Source organism: Heterocephalus glaber, unplaced genomic scaffold, assembly GCF_053883595.1.
Source record: "Heterocephalus glaber isolate CG9 unplaced genomic scaffold, H.glaber_assembly_v1.0 deba00001606, whole genome shotgun sequence".
Lineage (NCBI taxonomy): Eukaryota > Metazoa > Chordata > Mammalia > Rodentia > Bathyergidae > Heterocephalus > Heterocephalus glaber.
This window is the reverse complement of record NW_028258377.1, coordinates 6,517,971-6,541,971: the sequence shown is the minus strand read 5'-3', so window position 1 is coordinate 6,541,971 and position 24,001 is coordinate 6,517,971. Positions and strand designations below refer to the sequence as shown.

The 24,001-nt window shown below is 36.4% G+C and overlaps 1 protein-coding gene across 4 annotated transcripts in view; it reads right to left on the bottom strand.

Annotated features, from left to right (window-relative positions):
* The window catches only part of Pggt1b (protein geranylgeranyltransferase type I subunit beta), a 70,433-nt gene that overhangs the window by 21,272 nt on the left and 25,160 nt on the right, over window positions 1-24,001 (bottom strand). For all 4 annotated transcript variants that reach the window (XM_087194698.1, XM_004836179.3, XM_021238332.2 and 1 more), the window contains 3 exons: window positions 8,316-8,383; window positions 4,105-4,256; window positions 2,334-2,466 (listed from right to left, as the gene is read on the bottom strand). In XM_087194698.1, the coding sequence (XP_087050824.1) occupies window positions 2,334-2,466; window positions 4,105-4,256; window positions 8,316-8,383 (353 nt within the window). The remainder of the gene's footprint in view (window positions 1-2,333; window positions 2,467-4,104; window positions 4,257-8,315; window positions 8,384-24,001) is intronic.

Here is a 24,001-nt window from a genome sequence, read left to right as displayed (position 1 = left end):
TAATTTTTTAACCAGCAGGAGTAAAACAAACAAACAAACAAAAAAGTATAAATGAAAATGATGGCTCATGCCTATAGTTCCAGCTACTTGGGAAGTCTGAGGTGGATAGCCTCCCAGTTTGAGACAGCCCAGGCAACATAGGAAGACACCGTCTCAAAAAAAAAAATGTGTAAAATTCTATTGAATTCTATTGGAAAGGCTGCATAGAAATAGGGCACTCTCCTACACTGGTGAGAATACAAACTGATTCATCTTTTTGGAGAGAAAATGGGATGTATCTAGTAAAATTACATATTCGGGGCGGGGATTTAGTTCAGTGGTTCTGCCACTTGCCTCATAAGCGCAAGGTCCCAAGTTCGATCCCCGGTACCAAAAAAAAAAAAAAAATTACATATTCATAGCCTTTGATTAAGCAATTCCACTACCAGGAATTTAACCTACAGATGTATCTTTAAAAATACATTAATACAGGGCCGGGGATTTAGCTCAGTGGTGGTGCCACTGCTTGCCTCGCAAGTGCAAGGTCCTGAGTTTGATATCTGGTACAACAACAACAAAAAATATGCAGAAGGTTATTAATTATAGCACAATTTGTAACTGAAAATTACAGTATACATACAATAATTGGGGGTCTAAATGAAGGGAATAGTTAAAATAGAATCCAAACAGGAACCCATAAACTGTATTACAAAAAAATAATATACAACCATATTAAAAAGAAAAAAAATAAATGAACCTGTGGTGTTAAACTGAAATCTAAGGTATCTATATGGACTCAGGGTTTTTAATAAATGGACTGATAAAAAGATACAGAAATACAGATTGTGTGCACATTTTTGTAAGGGGATATCTATTTGTATACATAAATACACAATACATTTCCTAATGCTGCCTGCTGAGAGAGGGCCTGGAATCAATGATACCTCAATAGCAATAAGCACACTTAGTACCAAGACTCTGATTTCTAAACAAGGAAAATCAGAGCTTCTTGAAGAAATGACTGATTTCAGAACTAAGACTGGAAAAGTAAAAGATGAACCTGAAATACTTGTGCCAGAAAGCAAGAAGGTCCTTAAACAATGAAGTGAACAAATCAAAAGGGTACTGGACCTGCTTGAAAAAGTTCTCATTGGCCAATTTGAGACAATGTAAACATCAAAATATGTAATGATAGTAACATTATAATCCATTAAGAATCTACAGTCCACAATGATAAAAACAAAGAAAGAAAGAAAGAAATGAAGGAGAAAGCTTTTTCTAGCAGGAGAATTTCAATTGACAGTTATAGGATGGATGCTAGGGCTGGAAAGTCATCAGTGTATACCAACACCACTAATCGGTAAATGTATGATGAGAGGATATTTATAGTTTCCAGATAAGTCACAATGAGATACAAAATAATTACAGGAAAATCCCACCAATTTCACAGAGAAAACTGGTATACACTACCTTAACCAAATGAGTAAAAATAGGGCAAATCACATAGTGCATCTTCAGATATAATGCAGTGAGAAAACAGTATTACTTCTGTACTATTCATGGCAAAAAGGGGTATCACTCTCCTATCTGGCAAAAATCTTATTTCTTCTTAATATTCCTTTAAGAGTCTCTTCTTTCTGCATCCACAAGCATTTAAAAATATGTGCTACTGCATATTCTACAAAATCTGATCCAGTTACATACTCCGTTAAAACCAACTCCAGGCCTGGGATTTAGCTCAGTGGTTCCGCCACCTGCCTCCCAAGCACAAGATCCTGAGTTCAATCCCTGGTACAAAAAAACACAAAAACCAAAAAACAGCAACAAAAAAAAGCCAAACAACTTCATTCCTCTAAGAACATACACTTTCATTTTAAGATACTAAATTCTGACTGCTGGTTGAATTATAGTTTTACATATTCTAATTTAGAAAATTAAAAGCTTCATATTTGTAAAGTAATAAACCTGGAAAGCAGCACTTCTATTTCTCCAATTTTATATATGAGGTGAAACAGAGGAAAATAATTCCAGCAAAGACTAAGCTTTCCTTACTACTGCCAATAAAAAAGATGAAACTGTGTGAAAGAATAATATTTCTAATATTGTCCTTAAACCACAGATTTAAAAAAAAAATCATATGAAAGTATTAAATTTATGGTCAATGAGTCAACCTACTCTTTAAGATTATTTCTAGACCAAAAACAGTCATTATTTCTATATGGCATTCTGATACATGATATACTGTACTAAGAAAGCAATCTTACTGCCCTTATTTCCAAATTGTTGGTGGAAGAGATGAGGCATATATTATATTGCACCAGAAATAATAACTCAATTTTATCAACATAACTCACCATGCTTCTTCTAATATAGCTGATAGCTTTTTTCATATCCATGCCTGACCAGTTGTTGAGCATATAGCAAATACAGGAAGCACAGTACACAAATCGCATGTCATTTTCACTGCCTTCAGGTACTGCACAAAAACTAAAAATAGTTACAATAATATGATTTTCTATTAACACTGGACTGCAAAGAGGTTAGAAAAACAGCTACTTCACGTTTTTATTTACAACCCCCCCCACTGATTAAAAACATATTCTAATTGTACTACATAATAGCATTATTAACTTGAATAATATAAAACAATCTCTCAGTCATCACTCTGTTTCAAAGTTCTGATTCTTGGGTAGTATTCTGACAACCATGATACTTCTTCCTAGATGTTGCCCTCAGGGTAAGTTTATTTACTCCTAAGATGGGAAGTTGTAAAATATTGGCTTGAGAGTTAATGGCAGGAAAAGTAGCAGGTAAAACGTGGGATCTACCGAGTAATAAGAAATTTCTGTCCATGTCTTTCTGTGTGGAATTTCTTTTAAATGTATTTGCCATTAACAATTAACTGATCAGCCATATTGTTTTGTTAGATACTTAGTTTTCAAGAGGTAATAATCTGTGTTCCATATCTATTTATTATCTGCAAACAAAGATGAGGTGGTAGTAATCAAGAACAATCGTGACACCAAGTCACATGTTCCGGTTGAGGTAAATAGTTTAATGGTATTTCCAAATGTCAGCTTATTCTGTGTCCACACTTATTTCTCCCTCATCAAGAGCAGTGTTTTGAAAACACTGACAAGAAAAGAGAGATTCAGATGGAGCACAAAGATGTAACAACAGAGTAGAGTTTGTTTTTGGTCCTTTCTTCAGCAATCACTACTACTTTATCACTTTGTAAATTAAAAAAAAATAATAATAAGTTGTTATTATTTGCAGTCATGAGGACTGAACCAGGGCCTCTGGACTGAGCTATATTCATAGTTTTCTATTTTTTATTTTGAGACAGGGTCACCCGAAGTTGCTCAGGCTGGGCTCAAATTTATGATCCACCTCGGGCTGGGGATTTAGCTCAGTGGCACCGTGCCTGCCTCGCAAGCGCAAGATTCTGAGTTCAATCGCTGGTGCCAAAATAAATAAATAAATAAATGAACCTTCTGCTTTAGCCTCCCAGAGTTCTGGGATTATAGGCATGCACCTCCACATCCAAATTTAAAAATTAATATTATTATTTTTTTGAGACAGGATCTCACTAGGCTGGCCTAAAACTTACTATGTATATAGACTGGCCTCAAATTCAGTGATCTTTCTACCTAAGCCTCACACGAATCATTTTTAACTTAAAACTATTGGAAGATTCCTTAGACATGCCACAAAACCATCTAATATTAGCATATTGACTTTTTTCTATCTCTTGAAAATGTTACTCAAACTATCTACAATTAAAAAACATGACATTCAAAGTTTATCCCCTTCTCCTCATTAGTATTTCCAAGGAACAAAAGTTTAGATTAACTATACCCTAACTTCAAAATAGCCTTTTTTTTCCTTCTAGAAGGTAAATTAACAATAAAAAGGAGTTCATCTACTGTAAAACGTTTACTTTCCCTCACACAAAAAATCCTGAACACTTTTTTGACTAAGCACTTAACTCTGTATACAATAAACTTTCAGTGGTTCTAATAAAGAGTATACAATTTTTAAAAGAAAGTTCTATTGTAGTACTATATCGTTTTTTAGCTCCAAAATATTCTTATTCTTAAAAAAGTAACAATGAATGACTCATACCTTCCATCTTCCAGCTGAAGGGCTCTCAAACCCGCTAAACAAGCTTCTTTATTTACTCGGCTTAGGTCATCTCCAAGAATAACTAAACAAGAAAGGCCAGTGTAGGTCATTGCTATGTGACCACTATCGTATGGATGAGCTGTTCCAGGATTCTAAATTAAAAAATGAATATTATGTTAATGAATGAAAATAAAAATTAATTTCATTAACTAATTTGATTTGAGATTTTTTTTTGTACAGGGGATCAAACTCAGGACCTTGCATTTGTGAGGCAGGCACAGTGCCACTGAGCTAAATCCCTGGCCCATGATATGAGATTTTAATAAACAGGAAACTTAAATGTTGCTTACACTGAATTTTATACACATCCAATGGAGAGAAATAAACCCATTTTTATATATGTCTCAATAGCATGTAACTATGACTACACAAATTCCAGGCTATATAATTTTTTTTTTGAGACAGGGTCTTGTTGTCCAGGCTAGTCTCAAACTTGAAATCTTCCTCCCTCAGTAACCTGACATGTGCCACCACCAGGTTAAATAATTTTAAAATTCAGCTTAGAGACCTCAAAGTTTATGGGAATCGTTATATTTGACTAAGCCGAATTATTTGAACTTCATAATTAATCAAATCTACCACTTTAAGTCTTATAAAGTTAGAAAAAGCATATAGTCTTTAGAACAAAAATGACATACAAGAAATAATTCTTTTATACAGTACAAATTTAAATGCCATATTAGTAATTACCATATTAAAACTACACTGGAAAACCTTATTGTTCTGTTCTCATATAAAGCTGGAATTATTTGAGTCTCTAATACACACTAGCAGTTAGAATAGCAAAAAAACATGAAATGCAAAGAGCTCAAAATACTGAAACTAAAAAATTATCTAGAAATAAAATAATGTAACTTCTGCTATTTAGAGCTCAAATGGGTTATTGATTTCAAAGAACATTTTGTGAAGCCTATGTTCTTGCAGAGGAACTAACTACAAGACTGGCAATCACAGAGCTGGGACGTCAGACTAAGAAACTCATATTACCACAATAATTAATTTGATTAAATTGACTTGTACTAATTGTTTCAATAAAAGATAACTAAAATTAGTTAGCAAAGATATCTGAAACTTTATAAAATATGTACTCCTTTAAGTAATCTAAAGACCATGGAAGTTGGCACTGCCACAGACAAAATTTCAAACTAACAATGGTTTATTATCCTAAATAATATTACTCCACAATATATAAAACCATATAGTTTTCTAATTGATTTCAAATAATCAGCTGATTTATTGCTTATTTTAAAAAGATCTCATTTGAAAAATGTAGAATGTCATGCTACACAATTGGTTTCTCAATTTAAGACAGCTTTATTTTGATGGAGTAAGCATATACTATATACTTAATTCATGTACCCATAAGCTTCTCTTTTTTGAGTTTACCAATAACTGACTCAAACACTAAAATAACTACTCAAAATACTAGACAGTTAAAACTCATATCAAAGTTATGTTAAAATAGATTCCTTTATCTCCTATAAGTAAATGTTAACTTCTACAATCACTGAGAGGCATTAAATTCTGGCTCTACTACTTACTTGCTTGCTTGCTCCATTTTTCTCACCCTGGAAAAGGGAGATAGTAGTAACTATCTCATAGGATTATTGTGAGGATTAAACGAGGAACTATCTGAAAAGATGTTAGTTATTTAATAATGATATATTTCTATAAATGGTCTCACATATTTACCAAATAAATTTTCATCAAGACATCTTTCATGCTAAGTCCCTCCTTGAGAACTCAAGTTTTAATTCTCTTGGGTATTCTATCCCACATTTATAATAGACTTCTTAGAACTCCTTAACGTATTTCATTTTTTGGTACTTAAATGAAACAACTGCTATATACATTAAAAAAAACAAACCTGTAGGGAACCCAAACATGAATTAAATGTAGAATTTAACCTTAAGGGCAAAAGAGAGGTCTAATCAAACCATTACAATACAAAGGAGACTACTGTAAATGGCCAGGGAGGAGATATGATAATGCGTAGGGATTATAGAGATTCTTCTTTGCAGCAGAAGAGGAGCCTGAACGGGTACACATGGAGAAGGCATTATAGGTAAAATATAAAAGCAAAGCACAGAAGGAAAATTCTAGAGTACATATTAAAAGACCATAAAGAATTTAACAGAGAATATAGGATTTATGAAGAAAATCAGTAAGAAAGTGGACTGGAAGACCTGTTAGCCTTTCTCCAAAAGTGCTCTATTGCCCCTAACAGTACTGGGCACTGATCAGGTAAGTCGATGGTCAACAGGCAGTGTGGTGCTTTCTGAGGAAAAGCAATGAAGCTACTGTATTGATGTATGCAGTCTGTCTCCTGGACTCTACACTACCACACTAAGTGACAACTCCTTTTTGACCTATTTGATTCCACCTGGAGTCGCTAGCTCCTCCTCCCACTGAGAATTCAGATGAACACACAGCATGGAGTGTAACCCAGCTTCGCAGATGATGACAGGGTCCAGATGATTCAAGGGGCAAAGTGGGTTTCATGAGAATCTGTGAGCCAAGGGCAAAAATTCTTTCTTCAACTTTAATTACTTTTTAAAAAATGTCTTGAGCGCTGGGTGTAGTGCAGTGCACCGCTAGTCCCAGGGACTCAGGTGGACTCACTTGAGTCCTGGAGTTTGGGGCCAGCTTGGGCAAACAGAGAGACACTCACCTCAAAAAACAAACAGTCAGGTGTGTACTCTGGAAGGCTGAGGCAGGAGGAATCAAGGTCAAGCCCAGACTGCGGAATTTAGTGAATTAGTGAGACCCTGTCTCTGAACAAACAAATAAACAAAGGGCTGGAGATATAGCTCAGTATGAAGGTCCTGAGTTCAATTCCTAGTACCCACTGTACTATAAAAAAAAGAGAAACATAAAAAAATCCAATGGAAAAAATAAAATGTCTTGGTGGTAGAGATTATTCTTTAAAGGTAATGTTATTACTCCAAGTATTGGTATACATTTGCATAGGTGTAGTACTATACAATGGTCATCATTAACAACAGCATGACACCAAGATATCTTGTTCATTATGACTAACCAAAAAAAACACCTTCTTCAGTACTGGCCTAAGTTAGAAAATGTATGTATGAAAAAAAGAAGCATTTAATGAGTCCTTTGTTTTTACAATCCCTGCTAAGCACAAAGGGCACGACTATGGAGACATCTTGGTAAAAGCATATGATTCTAACAAAGGTAAGCTGGTCTACAGCTTCAGGCAAAGAAGAAACTGAAGCAGCTCCTATATCCAAAATCACTATTTATTCCAAAATATTAAAGTAAAATACAGAAAAACTGGCAGCACTTCAGCTTTAAATAGATACAAATCTTGATATATTCAGTGGAATCAGACACTGGCTTAAGATCATTATACTAAGAGAATGACCCCATCAAGGAGTAAGTTTCTGTTCTGTGGAGATTCTTTAAATAAAAAAGATGAAGTTTTTCTCCACTTTCTACTGTAGAAAAATACTGGTGATTTTGAACACAAATGGAATACCCAAAGTTCTAGGTCTGTTTCTTTGAAGAAGAATAAAGCCCTTCAACTTGTTAGGACTCACTGCTTTTTATACTGGCATGGGCTGATTCCAAAGCCTTTGGCTACAATGCTGAGGAAGTTCTCCCTGTTGCCATAAATGTCATAAAATTAATCACTATCTGGATCTGCAACCACTGCCTTGAGAAGAGTATTTTTTTTTATTCCTAAGTCTTGAGAACTGAATGTAAAGTCCTGTAATGCATGGAAGTTTTCTGGTTTCTTGGAAAGCAAGCATCACAGTACTTTATTTCTATTTTCTCCAGGAAATCACCAATAATTTTTGCATATACACAGTAATAAGAATATACGTTTTCATAATAATTGACATATGTTTTTGCATGTGTATGTACTGTAAATTCTTCCAGAGAGGGAGGCAGATTTCCCTTGAGAGGTTTCAGTTTATATAGTATTTAGTCATATAGAAACCTGGAAAAGGGCTGGGGATTTAGCTCAGTGGTTCCAGCGCCTGCCTTGCAAGCAGGTCCCAAGTTTGAACCCTGGTACCAAAAAAAATCTACAAACCTGGGAAGTATACTTCTGAGTAATTTCTTAGTTTTCTTTCTCACTAAAATCTTCCTATATCCCTTCTCCTACTAACCCAAAAAGAACTAACCTTTGATGGATTGAACGGAATACCCAGGTATGAAGAGCCTCGGAAACCACAGCGATTTAGATTTGATCCTAGAAAATAAAACATATGCTACTTTAAAAATCATCTTATTTTTGTGCAGATTCTAAAGCAGTTTAATCACACAATCTTTCAGAAACAGAGTATTTAGTACCAAGTCTTTGTTATTATCTCCATTTTCATGCTAGCCAAAGTTGATACTTACCATGTATCAGGTATATTTTAGGTGCTTTATGGGTATCTCATTTAATTTCCATACCAGTCACAGACAAAATAGTGACTACTCACAGTGCACTTCTTATCTATAGTTCATCTCAATGCATACAAAATATTTTCATACATTTTCTATATGACTATTTTTCATGTGATCAATATGTTCAATCCCCCATTCTAAAGAACAGAAAACAGAAGAGATATATTCAATGAAACATTTAACAAAGAACAAGGTCTAGAATCTCAATTTCTCATCCAGTACCTTTTAACTTTAACTTGCTGCTTCTTTACATATAAATAAGCTAAAGCTATAAACTGCCCTATAGCCACAGAAAAAATATGGACTTTGTATTTCTGTGTTAGATAGACATTTGTTCTCAATTCTTGGCTTTGAAGTACATAGAATACTGTAAATTAGCCCTTATTCTCTACTAATCCAAAGTGTATATATTCATACTTTTTAAAAACTCTGGATATTTGCATTTTTCATGGTGTCAATGGAAAATGTTGCAAACTTAAGAAAATTACATCCATAATGTTTTAATAGCTATTAGAAAATCAGCATGATAGACACAGAAGGTAAGAACATATCAGTAGAATACAATACGCTGCTAATAAAAAATAGGCTTTGATGTTAGGAAACCATTTCTCTTAAGACTGGCACACAACTAATTTATAACTCTTTTTGCACTCTCCTGTTTGTTCACATTGAGCACTGTAATTTATTCAGCTTTTTCTCTCTTGAAATATTTAAAACAGTAGCATATACATTCTTTCAAATTAGGAACCCTAAATTTAAAGCTTTCCACCAATCATCTTCTCTCTATTGGCAAAAATTTTATTTAAAAGAGATATAACTGGTAACAACGATTTCAGTGAACACGGTTCTCTTTGTTAAAAATTTTTAAATTGGTAAGCACGCACCTGAAATCCAGCCACTTGACTGGCTAAAGCAGGAGGGTATCAAGTTTAAGGACAGCCCGGGCAACTTAGTGAGCCTCTGTCTCAAAACAAAATTAAAAAGGGAGGGCTAGGCACCGCCTGCCTTCCAAGTGTAAGGTTCCAAGTTTGATTTCTGGTACCCCCCCCCCCGCAAAAAAAAAGAAAGAGCTAGGAATGCAGCTCACTGGTAGAGCATTTGTCTAGCACGTGCAAGGCCCTGGGTTCAATCCCCAGTCAAAACAAAAGACTGATCTCATTTCTACTTTTGATGAGATAAAAGCTCTAATTCTATCTTTTTTTTTTTTTTGGTAGCGGGGATCATCTAATTCCATCTTTTGACAATTTTGTCAAGTGTTAGAGCTCAGTAGAAAATCTGTTTCAAGCAAAATTTATTTTCTTTAGCAGTAAATGAATAATGGCATTTATTTTATCATTTATGAGTATTGGGTTAGTTTACTTAATAACTTCTCAAAAGTAGCAGAAATATTGATGCCAAAACAATACCATATAAATGGTGCATGCCTCTAATATCAGTACTCTAAGAGGCCAAGACAGGAGAATTGTGAGTTCGAGCCCAGTCTGGGACACTTAACTTAAAGAGACCTTGTCTCAAGATAAAATAGGGTGGGCCTGGGATTTAGCTCAGTGGTTCTGCTGCCTGCTGCGCAAGCGCAAGGACCCAAGTTCGATCCCCAGTACCCCCCAAAAAAACAAAAAAGATACTGGAGCCAGACTGAATGTTACCTTTATTTTGCTATTACCTTTCTGCCTAATTAAAAAGACATAAATGCCCCTTTAAAAAAAAAAAAAAGATACAATAGGGCTCAGGATATAGCTTGGCACAAAGGCCCTGAGTTCAATCCCCAGTGCCACAAATAATCACCACCAAACATCTAAGGAAGGAGACTAGGGTATGGACACTTAAGAATCAACTCGGGATCTTATTCTTCCTAACATTGTCCTAGGTGAGTAACAACCTCTCTGAACCAGTTTTCTTGGACTGTTGAACTAAGAACAGTAAAATATCTCAAGTAATATCTTCCAGGACTCCTGTAAGGGTTAAAGGATAGGTTCAGATTGTCAGAATGTACTTTAGCCTGAGGGCTTAGTAAACAGTAACCACTTATAATCAATTATATTTTAACAAAAATGAAAGCAGGATTAATAGCTTTTATTCCAATTTATTGAGGAAAGTTTCTTCAAAGTGAAAAATGCTTTTTCTTCCTTTTAAAAAAGCAGGATGCATATTCTCACAATGAAGAAAGCACTTATAATCTTATGCACCTGTCACAATGTATAGAAAACGACAGTATATTTTTTGCTCACTTTTGAATTGTCAGTGGACTATGAAGCTGGATAAAGGAAATAGATTATTTCAGTATAAAAAAACAGAAAAAAAAAAGAGATATTAACATTTTTAATGGAATGTTGACCAACATTAAATGCCTGAGTACTCAAGAAAAATATTTATTCATTAAACTGAGTTATCAGTCACACACTTACATTAAAATGTTTTTTAAATGACATTCATTAAGAGGTAACATTTTTATCACTCATAAAATTGTTGGCCAACCCTTTCTGGCTCATCAGCATTTTTTTGCATTGTACTTTCCTTTATAATTCTAGTAAGCTTACTTTTTTCATGATATTTAAGCATAAACGAAATTCATTACAAATTTAAACTGGACACATGATGCATGCTCCTCCAGGTAGTTTAAACTTCTTTGGGGGTTATTAAATAACACCATCTAGTGTGTCTACTCAGCAGCAACAAAACAAACTGAAAGGTCCTTCTGTGTGGTTTGTCTGTTTACTAGAATCAATGATAGAGTTTTTAAAAGGCAGAGACATCTCGTGTCCCTTCATAGGCTTGCATAGAAACTGTGACTATAGAACCTGGGCAATCATATTCTATAAAGAAAAACAATCAACAACTACTGATTTGATGAATGCATCCTCTACTTTTGTACAGCCATAATTGCAAACTAGTTTGTCACATAGAAGTAGTTTAGATAGCAATATATCACAAAAACTCAAGTTACTTAAGAAAAATGAAACTGTGCAGGCTGGAGAAGCAGCAAAAATGAGAATTTCTGCAAAGGTGTATTATTACATGTATATGGGTTTATGTATAAGCATGTAGAGAAGTGTATTATTTGAGAATATGATGTGGTTAAAAAATGAGAATTTCTGCAAAGGTGTATTACTACATGTATATGGGTTTATGTATAAGCATGTAGAGAGGTGTATTATTTGAGAATATGATGTGGTTAGCTATCATGTCTGCACATTAAGACAGTTACAAAGCTGACTCTTGCCTGATGATTGGGTTATACCTTACATTAAAACTGTTATTATTAAGCTAATAATAAACACTAACTACATTTCAAGGACTGAGAGAACATTTAGATATTCTTTAAAAATGGTTATAAACTTACAGAGTAAGTTTTAAAAGATTTAATTAAATTAAGGGAGTTACTTTTCATAGTGTATTTTCTCTATTCCAAGAGATAAGTGCATTATGAATGATCAATTAAAAATAAACTCAAAATTATATTCAGGTTCTTCTAATAAGACAATTCTTCGGCTAACATATTAGTACACTATTAATGGTAGTCATACTGCTTAGATATAATTCAAAACCTTATTTGATCATGTTCTTAACTTCAAAATTTCCCTTTTACAAGTTAAGTTTCTGCACTAAGCAAGCAGAATGCAAGTGAGGTATGGGGTGATTTTATTTTAAAATTGACATTTATATTATATAAATTTAGAAACACAAGGTTTATCCAACTCCTTATTTAAGGTTTTTAAGAACCAGACAAAGTAATAAAAAAACTCTATAGCTCAAAATATGTTTTTAATGTATTTATTTTCTTTTTGAAAAAGGCACATTTATTCAGCAACAGGTCAAACTGTTATATTTAGCAATCAACACACAGGTGCAAAAAGTCTTTATTAAAACCCTTTGTTGTTGGGCCTGGGATTTAGCTCAGTGGTTTCACCATCTACTGCACAAGCGCAAGGACCCAAGTTCGATCCCCGGTACCAAAAAAAAAACCAAAACAAAAAACCCTTTGTTGAAATGCTTTACACTTTCCACAGAAGAGAAACTAAATAATTTGTTTTACAAGTCACAGATATAGTCCTTAAGTTGTTTTGCCCATACACAAGTACTTGCCAAAACACGTCTTCTCTGTAGCAGTCATGTCTTGTCATCACTGTGCTTGGCCAAGTTCACAATTCTGTTACCTGTAGCTTCCCTGTCACTTCTCTGGCTCTCTTCTCTTGCTAAGTTTTGTTTCCTAGCTGTAACTAAAACCTGCCATTGTCATTACTACCGCTGCTGCTGGAACCACCAGAGCTTCCTTGGTTTCATGGTGTGGCAAAGTGCTGGCCTACACCACCACAGAGGTCAGAGCTTCTGTCTCCAAAGTTTCCTCCCTTCATTGGTCCAAACTCTGAAGGCTGACTGTTGCAACTGTCAAAATCATTGCAGCTTCCACTATCACCAAAACTGTTTCAATCATTATCAAATTCACTGTGCCATTCCCACTGTCACCATATCCACCACCATCATGGAAGATACCAGAGCCACCACAACCTCTTTCATAACCAAAACTGTCACTGTCACTGAAAACACTTCTACAGCTGCCAAAGTTACCAGAACTACTTTGATTCTTTTGTCTAGAGCTCAAGCCACCTCTTCCTTTGACAGGGCTTTCCTTTCTTCACAGTTGTGCCCATTCACAGTATGGTATTTCTGAGTAACAATCTTACCCATGGAATCATGGTCATGGCTAGCAAAAGCCACAAAAGCCCCTCTTCTTTCCACTGCCTTTCAATAATGACTGCAGAGGTCTGCGCATACCCTGCCGAAGTCTCAAGTCACGGAGAACACACCAAATCAGCCCGCTGCAGACAGGCAGGTCTGTGGACACCTGACCGAGGTCCTGAGTCTTGCAGAACATGACGAATCAGCCCACTGCAGACAGGAAGGTCTGCGCACGCTCTACCGAGGTCCCGAGTCACGCGGAACAGGTGGAATCAGCCCGCTGCAGACAGGCAGGTCTGCACATGCCCTACTGAGATCCCTAGTCACTCAGAACATGCCAAATCAGCCCGCGCCTCAGCAACAATCCACTGGACCCCCACCCTTGCTCCTCTGTACAGCCACCTGGTTCCACACTAAAAAGACGCAGAGGACACCGGACCACCAGACAAAGGTACTGAGTCCCGCTGCTCCCAGTTCAGAGGTAGGGGCTTCTGAGCCGCCGTCCCACTGCTCCTGGTCCAGAGGAAGGGGCTTCCCGGAAACCATCCATCCCGCTGCTCCCAGCCCAGGGGAAAGGGCTTTTGGGCCACCTTCTGTCCTGCTGCTCCTGGCCCAGAAGAAGGGGCTTCCAGGCCAACATCCCTCCCACAGCTCCCTGCCCAAAGGTAGGGGTTTCTGAGCCACCATCCCACTGCTCCTGGACCAGAGGATGGGGCTTCCTGGCCACCATCCCTCCTGCTGCTCCCAGCCCACAGGAAAGGGCTTTTGGGCCACCATCCCTAACCGCTGCTCCCGGCCCTTGTCCCACCTCTCCCAGCTCAGAGGAGGTAATGTGTGCAGGTACCAACAGCACCCCCCCCCACCAGGTTTAAATGAGAAAACACATAAATAAGTCTCATAACCAGATTTCCAGATCACCTACAGCAACCCCAAAGGGAAATGAGATGGAAGGAACACTCTGATACTCAACCACCTGGACCTACTGAACTGGCAACAAAAGGGGATCTGGAAAAAATGAAATCAGAAATAATTTCTCAGATAACAGGAGAAATTGTGCCCCTAGTGCAAGACATGATTAATACATCTAGAGAGGAGCTCAGGAACATGATGGAATCCCAACATAGGAAACAAATGGAATACCTAAGAGAGATGCAAATAGATTTCCAGGACTGAAAAACTCCACTGAAAGTCTACCCAGCAGAATGAGCCAATGTGAGGACAGAATTTCAGATATAGAAGATAAGAGTGCAATTAGTGACCGGGAAAAGAAAAATTGCTTCAAAATTATAAGGGACCATGAGAAATCAATCCAGCAGCTGCTAGATGATGCAAAGAAGAATAACATAAGACTGATTGGAGTCAATGAAGAAACAGGAGAGAGTGCAGATGACATAAAAAAAACTATTCACAGAAGTAATGGCAGAAAACTTCCCAAACGGGGAAAGAACTTGACATACAGATAAGTGAGGCATATAGGACACCAACTAGCCTGGGTCAAAAAAAAATCTACACATAGGCATATAATAGTTCAGATTGATGAAACCCAACAGGAGAACAAAATTCTACAAGCAGTTAGAGAAAAGAAACAAATCACATACGAAGGAAAGCCTATCAGAATCACAACAGACTTCTCAATGCACAACCTCAAGGCAAGAACAGCTTGGAGCGATGTATTGCAAGCCCTAAAGGAAAACAGCCTCCAACCCAGATTGATGTACCCTACAAAACTCTCTTTCAAAATTGATGGAGAAATAAGATATTTTCATGACAAAGAGCACCTTAGGAGCTTCATGGATACCAAACCACCACTCCAAAAAATTTTAGATAATATCCTAGGAACAGACAATGAGGATCACAACCCCAGGAAGCACAGCAGAATGAATCCATCAGGCGTGACAAGAAATTAAAAACAAAGGGGGAGAATCCAACAAAAAGAAAAAGTCATGACAATGATAAGTCAAAACGAATCAGTTATAACCATCAATGTTAATGGTCTCAATTCACCAATCAAAAGAAATAGATTGGCAGAATGGGTCAAGAAGCAAAATCCAACAATATGCTGCATACAACAAACACACTTAATTCAAAAAGAAAGTCATACACTCAAAGTTAAAGGGTGGAAAACAATACTCCATGCCACAGGAACCCAAAAAAAACCAGGAGTAGCTATCCTCTTTGCAGATCAAGTGGATTTCAAACCCACACTGATTAAGAGAGACAAAGAAAGACACTACATCCTTGTAAAGGGAATAATCCAACAGGAAGAGATAACATTCATAAATGTCTATGCACTACCCACTAGTGCACCCAAATGTATAAAACAAATACTAACGAACATGAAAAGTCACATATGCATTAATACAATAGTAGTGGGGGACCTCAATACCCCACTGTCCATCCCTGAATCCATTCCAAATAGAAAGATCAACTAGACAAAAAATAAGCAATGAAATACTAGAACTCAATCGAACTCTTGAAGACATGAACTTAACAGATGTTTACAGAGTGTTCCACTCCACAAAATCAGAATACACATTCTTCTCAGCTGCACATGGGTCATTCTCCAAAACAGACCACATACTCATTCACAGAATGTGTATAAGTAAGTGCAAAGGCATTGTAGTTATCCCCTGTATATTATCAGAACATAGTGCAATGAAATTGGAGATTCATAGCAAAAGAACCCGCAAAAATTACATAAACACATGGAAATTGAACAACACACTTCTGAATAACCAATGGGTCACAGAGGAAATTAAAGAAGAAATCAGACAGTTCCTTCAATTAAATGACAATACAACATAGCGGAATATGGGACACAATGAAAGCAGTCTTATGAGGGAAATTCAGAGCAGTGAATACACATATTAGGAAAACAGAAGGAGCCCAATTAAACAACCTGATGCTGAACCTCAAGCTTCTAGAAAAAGAAGAGCAGGACATCCTCAGAGCTCATACAAGGGAGGAAATTATAAAGATCAGAGGAGAAATCAATGCAATGGAGACTAAGAGAATGATACAAAACAAATCAATGAAGCCAACAGTTGGTTCTTTGAAAGAAATCAACAAAACTGACAAACCCTTAGCCAACCTCATCAGAAAAAGGAAAGGCCCAAATCCATGCAATTAGGAATGAAAAGGGTGAAATTACAACAGACCCAGCAGAAATCCAGAGGATCATCAATACCTACTTCCAGAACCTATACGCCAAGAAGATGGACAACACAGAAGAAATGGACAGATTCCTAGATACATATGAATTACCAAAGTTGAACGAAGAAGATCAAAAAATTCTAAACAACCCAATATCAACCAATGAAATTGAAAATGTAATTAAAAACTTATCAACTAAGAAAAGCCTGGGCCCTGATGCCTTCACTGCTGAATTCTACAAGACATTTAGAGAGCGACTGCTGCCACTACTGTTTAGACTCTTCAATGAAATTGAAAGGGAAGCAATACTCCCAAATTCATTCCTGGAAGCAAGCATCCCCTTGATCCCCAAAGCAGAGAAGGACCCAACTGAAAAGGAAACTATATTAAATCTCACTAATGAACATAGATGCAAAAATCCTTAATAAGATACTGGCAAATAGAATGCAGAAGATCATCAAGAAGATCATACACCCTGATTAAGTGGGATTCATCCCAGGGATGCAGGGATGGTTCAACATATGCAAATCAATCAGTGTAATACACTATATCAATAGAGCCAAGGACAAAAACCATATGATTATCTCCATAGATGCAGAAAAAGCATTTGACAAAATCCAACACGCATTTATGATAAAAACCCTACAAAAAATTGGAATAGATGGTCTCTACCTCAAACTGATAGAAGCCATCTATGAAAAACCAACAGCCAATATCATACTAAATGGTCAAAAACTGAAATCCTTCACACTCAAATCAGGAACAAGACAAGGATGTCCACTATCACCACTCTTGTTCAATATAGTTCTGGAAACATTAGCCATGGCAATTAGACAAGAGAAAGAAATAAAAGGAATAAAGACAGGTAATGAAGAAGTCAAACTGTCATTATTTGTAGATGACATGATACTCTATATAGAAGACCCCAAGAACTCCACCAAAAGTCTTCTAGGCTTAATAACCAAATTCAGTCAAGTACCTGGTTACAAGGTCAACACACAAAAATCAATAGCTTTCCTCTACACCAATGACAGACTCACTGAGAGAGAAATAGGGCAAATAATTCCTTTCACAATAGCATCCAAAAAACTGAAATACCTAGGAATCAACCTAATGAAAGAAATCAAAGACCTCTTCTCTGAAAACTATGGCACTCTGAAAAGAGAGATTGAACATGATATCAGAAAATGGAAAGACATCCCCTGCTCCTGAGTAGGAAGGATTAATATAGTGAAAATGGCCATACTTCCAAAACTGCTATATAGATTTAATGCAATTCCAATTGAGATCCCAGCAGCATACTTCACAGACCTTGAGAAAACAATCCAAAAATTCATTTGGAACAAGAAGAGACCCAGAAGAGCAAAAGCAATTCTAGGTAACAGAGACATGGCAGGGGGTATCACAATCCCCAACCTGCAACTCTACTACAAAGCCACTGTGATAAAAACAGCATGATACTGGCAAAGACAGACTTGAGGACCAATGGAACAGATTAGAAGATGCAGAAACAAAGCCAGACACACTCAGCCATCTCATCTTCAATAAAGGAGCCAAACATCCTCACTGGAGGAAAGATAGCCTCTTTAATAAATGGTGCTGGAAAAATTGGGCTTCAAGTTGCCAAAGATTAAAACTAGACCTATATCTCTCACCATACACTAAACTAAAATCAAAATGGATTAAAGATCTAAATATTAAAATAGAAACTCTGAACCAGTTGGAACAGAGGTTAGGTAGAACTCTAGAAGACATCAGTGTAGGAAAAGATTTTATGAACAAACCCTCAGTTGCCCGTGAACTAGCCCAAACAATCAACAAGTGGGTTTTCTTCTTACTAAAAGGCTTCTGCACAGCAAGAGAAACCACCAACACTATGAAGAGAAAACCCACAATGTGGGAAAAAATCTTCACCTGCTCTTCCTCAGACAAAGGTCTACTATCTCAAATCTATAAAGAACTTAAAAAGATCAGACCTCCCAAATTTAAAGACCCAATCCGAAAATGGGCAGCTGAAATGAACAGACATTTCTCACACAAAGAAGTAGAAATAGCAAATAAATACATGAAAAAATGTTCAACATCACTGGTCATTTGAGAGATGCAAATGAAAACAATGCTGAGATTCCACTTCACTCCAGAAAGAATGGCTGCTATCACGAAATGAAGCAATAACAAATGCTGGCGGGGCTGTGGGCAAAGAGGAACCCTGCTTCACTGCTGGTGGGAGTGTAGACTGGTGCAACCACTGTGGAAATCAGTATGGAGATACCTCAAAGAACTAGGACTGGAAGTCCCATTTGACCCCGCTATTCCCCTGCTGGGTATCTTCCCTAAAGAATTAAAAGAATCATACCACAGTGATATATATGCACCCATGTTCATAGCAGCACAGTTTGTGATAGCTAAACCTTGGAAACAGCCCAAATGCCCATCAACTGGAGACTGGATAAAGAAAATGTGGTTTTTTAATGAAATGGAGTACTACTCAGCCATAAAAAATGAGAAATAAGAGACATTTATAGCTAAGTGGATGCACATTAAGGCGATACTCTTAAGTGAAATAAATAGGACACACATGTATAAATACCAAATAGTTTCTCTAGTGTGAGAAACTGAAAGTGTAATTAAGGACTAAATGTAAAATAGGTAATGTGAAACAGGAAGAAAAGGGGCAAAGGGGAAGGAAGTGGGAGGGCTAGGGGAAAGGATAGAAGAGAATGGGATTAATATGAGAAAATGGAAAAACAGGAACAAAATCTTTGTAAATAGGGAGAAATGGAGGGGTTGAAGGGAGGGCTGGGCAAGGGTGAAAAACAAGAACCAAGAGAGACTCTGTAAAGGTGCAAATTTCCAATGATGAATGTCATTATATTGTATACCTAAAATGTACCAGTGATTAGAATGAATAATCGATAATGCAAAATAGGAAGAAAAGGTCCAAAGGGGTAGGGGTAGTGGGAGGGGCAGGGGAAAGGAAAGAAGGGAAAGGAAAAATGATGAGAAATGGAAAAAATGGAAATAAAGTCTTTGTAAATAGGGAAGGGTGGAGGGGGTGAAGGGAGGGCTAGGAATGGGGAATAAATAAGAACCAAGATGCATCATGTAAAGGTACAATTCCCAATGAGAAATGTAATTGTGTTGTATACCTAGAATGTACCAATAAAAGAATTTAATAAAAAAAATAATGAATTCAATCATATCAATTTTCCTAGACTGTTCAAAAAAATCTCACAGGTGATGTTCTTCAGTGTCTTCTTCAATACCCCGAACAAAAATCTCTTTCACACTTAGTGGGCACATTAGTCTTTGAGAATCATCTGAAAAAAATCTTTGGTTCCATGACCCTTCCAGCCACCATGGGTGCGCATGCGCTCACAGCTGTGTCCACCTCCTCCACAGTGGTGTAAGTGACCAACTCAAAGCCTCTGGAATGCTTGGTGTTTGGACCTCTCATTCTTACACAGGCTGAGAATACTTCCTATTGCTTAACTGGCTCCTTGGAATCTCATCAATTGTTTCAAAGCTCACCACTCCAATGAAGATACAATGATAATGTGAAAGATGACTTTAACAATGCTTCCTCAGTGGTGTCTATGAGCACAAACAAACTAACAAATGTATTCTTTTTATTTTAATTTCAAAGATTAATTTTTAAATCAGGCAGGCCAATTAAAAAAAGGCAAGTGGAATACTCTGTTAAAGAGATTAGAGATTTTGTATTTCCTCCAAAAAATCATGCATATTATGCAAACTGCATCTGTACTGTCAAAGACCTTGATATTTAAAAATTACAATATCAAGACTTAGAGGACATTACCACAGATTTTACAGAATTTAAAAGGATATAGAAAGCATATTACAAAAATCTTTTTTGAAATAAATTTGACAACTTCTATGAAGTACCTTGGAAAATAAACTAATGAAACTGACTCTAGAAGAAACATAAAATTTGAATAGCACCTATTAAAGAAAGTATATTCCTAGCTTGAAAACCTACCTATATGAGGCTCTCATATACATTTTAACTGATAAATTATATCAAACATTTAAAGCAGAAAAAAGAAGGAACACTTCTCCCCTCATTTTAGGAAATCAACATTGTGCTAATCCTAAAACTGCATAAAGATAATAGAAGAAAAAAGTATGAACATAGATAAAAATTTGTTTAACAAAACAAACCATTAGAAGTCAGATCTGGCAGTATGTAGAAAGTGGTTTTATTATAGGGATGGGAGTGTTGGTTTAGCATTGGAAGATCCAACCCCAAAAGTCATCATTTTAACAGAGGAAAGGAAAAAGCCATATGATCCTGCCACTAGTTGGAGAAAAAGTACTGGACTAAATTCTACAGCTGTTCATGGTAAAAGCTATCAGGAGACTAGAAGTAGAACGAACCTTTTCAACAGATAAGCCATGTACTCCATAGTTCCAGTGAGAACGCCTTATATGAATGGAGAAGATACAATGCTTTCTCCCTAAGGTGGGGAACAAGGGCAGATATGTCTACTCTTCATGTGTCCATTAAACTTTGAAACATAGGCCCAAACCAAAATAGCCTGGCAATAAAAAGACACAATTAGCATAAGATTGGCAAGGTAGAAGTAAAATCTTTATATGTAGATGAAATGATCACCTACAGAGAAAATATTAAGAAATCTCCAGGAGCCCCTAGAACTTGTATTTGACTTTAGCAGAATTAGAAAACATAAGGTATATATAAAAATTCAGGTTATGTATACTTGCTATAAATGAAGAGTTGGATAATGATATTAAAAAGTTATATAGGAGTACAAAGGAACTAGAAATGTAAAAAGAAAAAAAAAACAGTGTTGGAAGACATTTATTACCTAATTTTAAGACTTACTCTAAAGCTACAGTAAGACATATAGATCAAGGGCCGGGGATTTAGCTCAGTGGTTTCGTCACCTGCTGCACAAGCACAAGGACCCGAGTTTGATCCCCAGTACCAAAAAAAAAGACATATAGATCAATGGAATAAAACAAAGAATCTAGAAACAGAACCACACATATATGGTCTGCTGAGTTTTGAAAGATTATTTAACATTAACATTTTATAGACTACAAACTCAATTCAAGAGCAGTGGAAAAGATGGTGTTTTCAGCAAATGGCACTAGAACACCTAGTACCTGTATGGAAAAAAATTAACCTCAAGCCTTTATTTCCATACATAAAAATAACTTGAAAGGATCTATGAACCTAAATATTAAAGACTAAAACTATAAAACTTTAAGAAAACATTATAAGGGAAAATGTTTATGAATTTAGGGTAGGTAAGAATTTCCTAGAATACAAAAAAATGATGTATCAAAGAAAGAAATTGATAAATGAGATTCCATCAAAATTTAGAACTTTAAATGACATTGTTAAGAAAACGAAAAGTAGTTCTTAAACAGACCATATTTATAATACATATAAACTAAGACCAGAGTATACGAAGAACTCTCACAGCTCATTAATAGACAACACAATTAAAAAGTAGACACAAGATGATAAATAGCCAGTACAGCACAAGGAAAGGTGTGCAACACTAGAATCAGAAAAATACTAATCAGTACAATAACAAGATCATATTATACACTCATTAGGGACGTGAAATTAAAAGTTTTCAAAGAACAAATGTCAGCTTAGGTGTGAACCAGTTAGAACTGTCTAATACTGCTAATGTGAATGTAAAATGACAAAAACCATTTTGGAAAACAATATAGAAATTTCTTCTATTGCTGTTAAGAATCAACAGTTCTGTTCTTAAGTTTTTCCTTAAGAGGAATGAAAACACATGTTCACAATAGATTTGTACATACAAGTTGACTATCGCTTATCTGAACTTCTTGGGACCAGAAGTGTTTCAGATTTTGGTTTGAAATTCACTTGATCTGCAAACAGGATAGCTACTCCTGCTTTTTTTCGGGTTCCTGTCACATGAAGTATTGTTTTCCACTCTTTAACTTTCAGTCTTTGAGTTCCTTTTGAATTAAATGTGTTTCTTGTATGCAGCATATTGTTGGATTTTGCTTCTTGACCCATTCTGCCAGTCTATTTCTTTTCATAGGTGAATTGAGACTATTAACACTGATGGTTATAACTGATACATATTGATTTATCACTGTCATGACTTTTTCTATTTGTTGGATTCTCCTCCTTTGCTTTTAATTTCTTATCATCCCCAATGGATTCATTCTGCTGGGCTTCTCGGGTTGTGATCCTCATTACCTTTTCTTAGGATATTGTCTAAAATTTTTTGCAGTGCTGGTTTGGTATTCATGATGTTCCTAAGGTGCTCTTTGTCATGAAAGTATCTTATTTCTCCAACAATTTTGAAAGATACTTTTGCAGGGTACATCAATCTGGGTTGGAGGCTGGACTGTTTTCCTTTAGGGCTTGAAATATGTCACTCCAACTCTTCTTGTCTTGAGGGTTTGCACTGAGAAGTCTGCTATGATTCTGATGGGCTTTCCTTTACATTTGATTTGTTTCTTTTCTCTAAATGCTTGTAGAATTTTGTTCTTCTGTTGGCTTTCTGGAATCTTAACTATTATACGCCTATGTGTAGATGTTTTTTGATCACGGCTAGTTGGAGTCCCATATGCCTCACTTATCTGTATGTCCAGTTCTTTTCCCCTGCTTGGGAAGTTTTCTGCCATCACTTTTGTGAACATGTTTTTTATGTCATCTGCACTCTCTCCTGTTTCTTCATTGACTCCAATCAGTCTTATGTTATTTTTCTTTGCATCATCTAGCAGCTGCTGGATTGATTTCTTGTGGTCCCTTACAATTTTAAACAAATTTTTCTTTTCCTGGTCGATAACTGCAATCTTATCTTCTATCTCTGAGATTCTGTCCTCACACTGGCTCATTCTGCTGCACAGACTTTCAATGGAGTTTTTAATCTCCTGGAAATCTGTTTGCATCTGTTTTATGGATTCCATTTGTTTCCTATGTAGGGATTCCATCATGTTCCTTAGCTCCTCTATTTTTTTACCTGTGTCCACTCCAGATTTATTAATCATGTCTTGCAGTATGGACACAATCTCTGCCATTATCTGAGAAATTATTTCTGATTTCATTTTTTCCAGATCCTCTTTTGTTGCTAGTTCAGGGAGTACAGGTGTTTGAGTATCATAGTGTTCCATCTTGTTTCCCCTTGGGGTTGCTTTAGATGATCTGGAAGTCTGGTTTTGAGATTTGTTTACGTGTCTTCTCATTTTGATGGGGGGGGGGCGGGTGCTGTTGGCACCCATGCGGCTCACCTCCTCTGTACTGGGGGTGGTGGTGGTACGGTGGCCCGGAAGCCTCCTCATCAACACCTCTTGACTTTAATATCTTCAAGTGTAAAATGATGGACTACAATACTCTTCTTTATTGATCAGAAAAAGGAACATACAATTCCCAGCCTGATCCCCTGTGTTTCCTAAATACTCCCTCAAGAACAGGATGAAAAGGCCCAATGATGCAATGGACTAAGAACACATTTATTACTATGATGCCATGTGGGTCTTTATAATCCTAGTTAACTGGAAGCCAAGGTTAATTTTAATTAAATATTCACCATGACCTTAAGCGCCA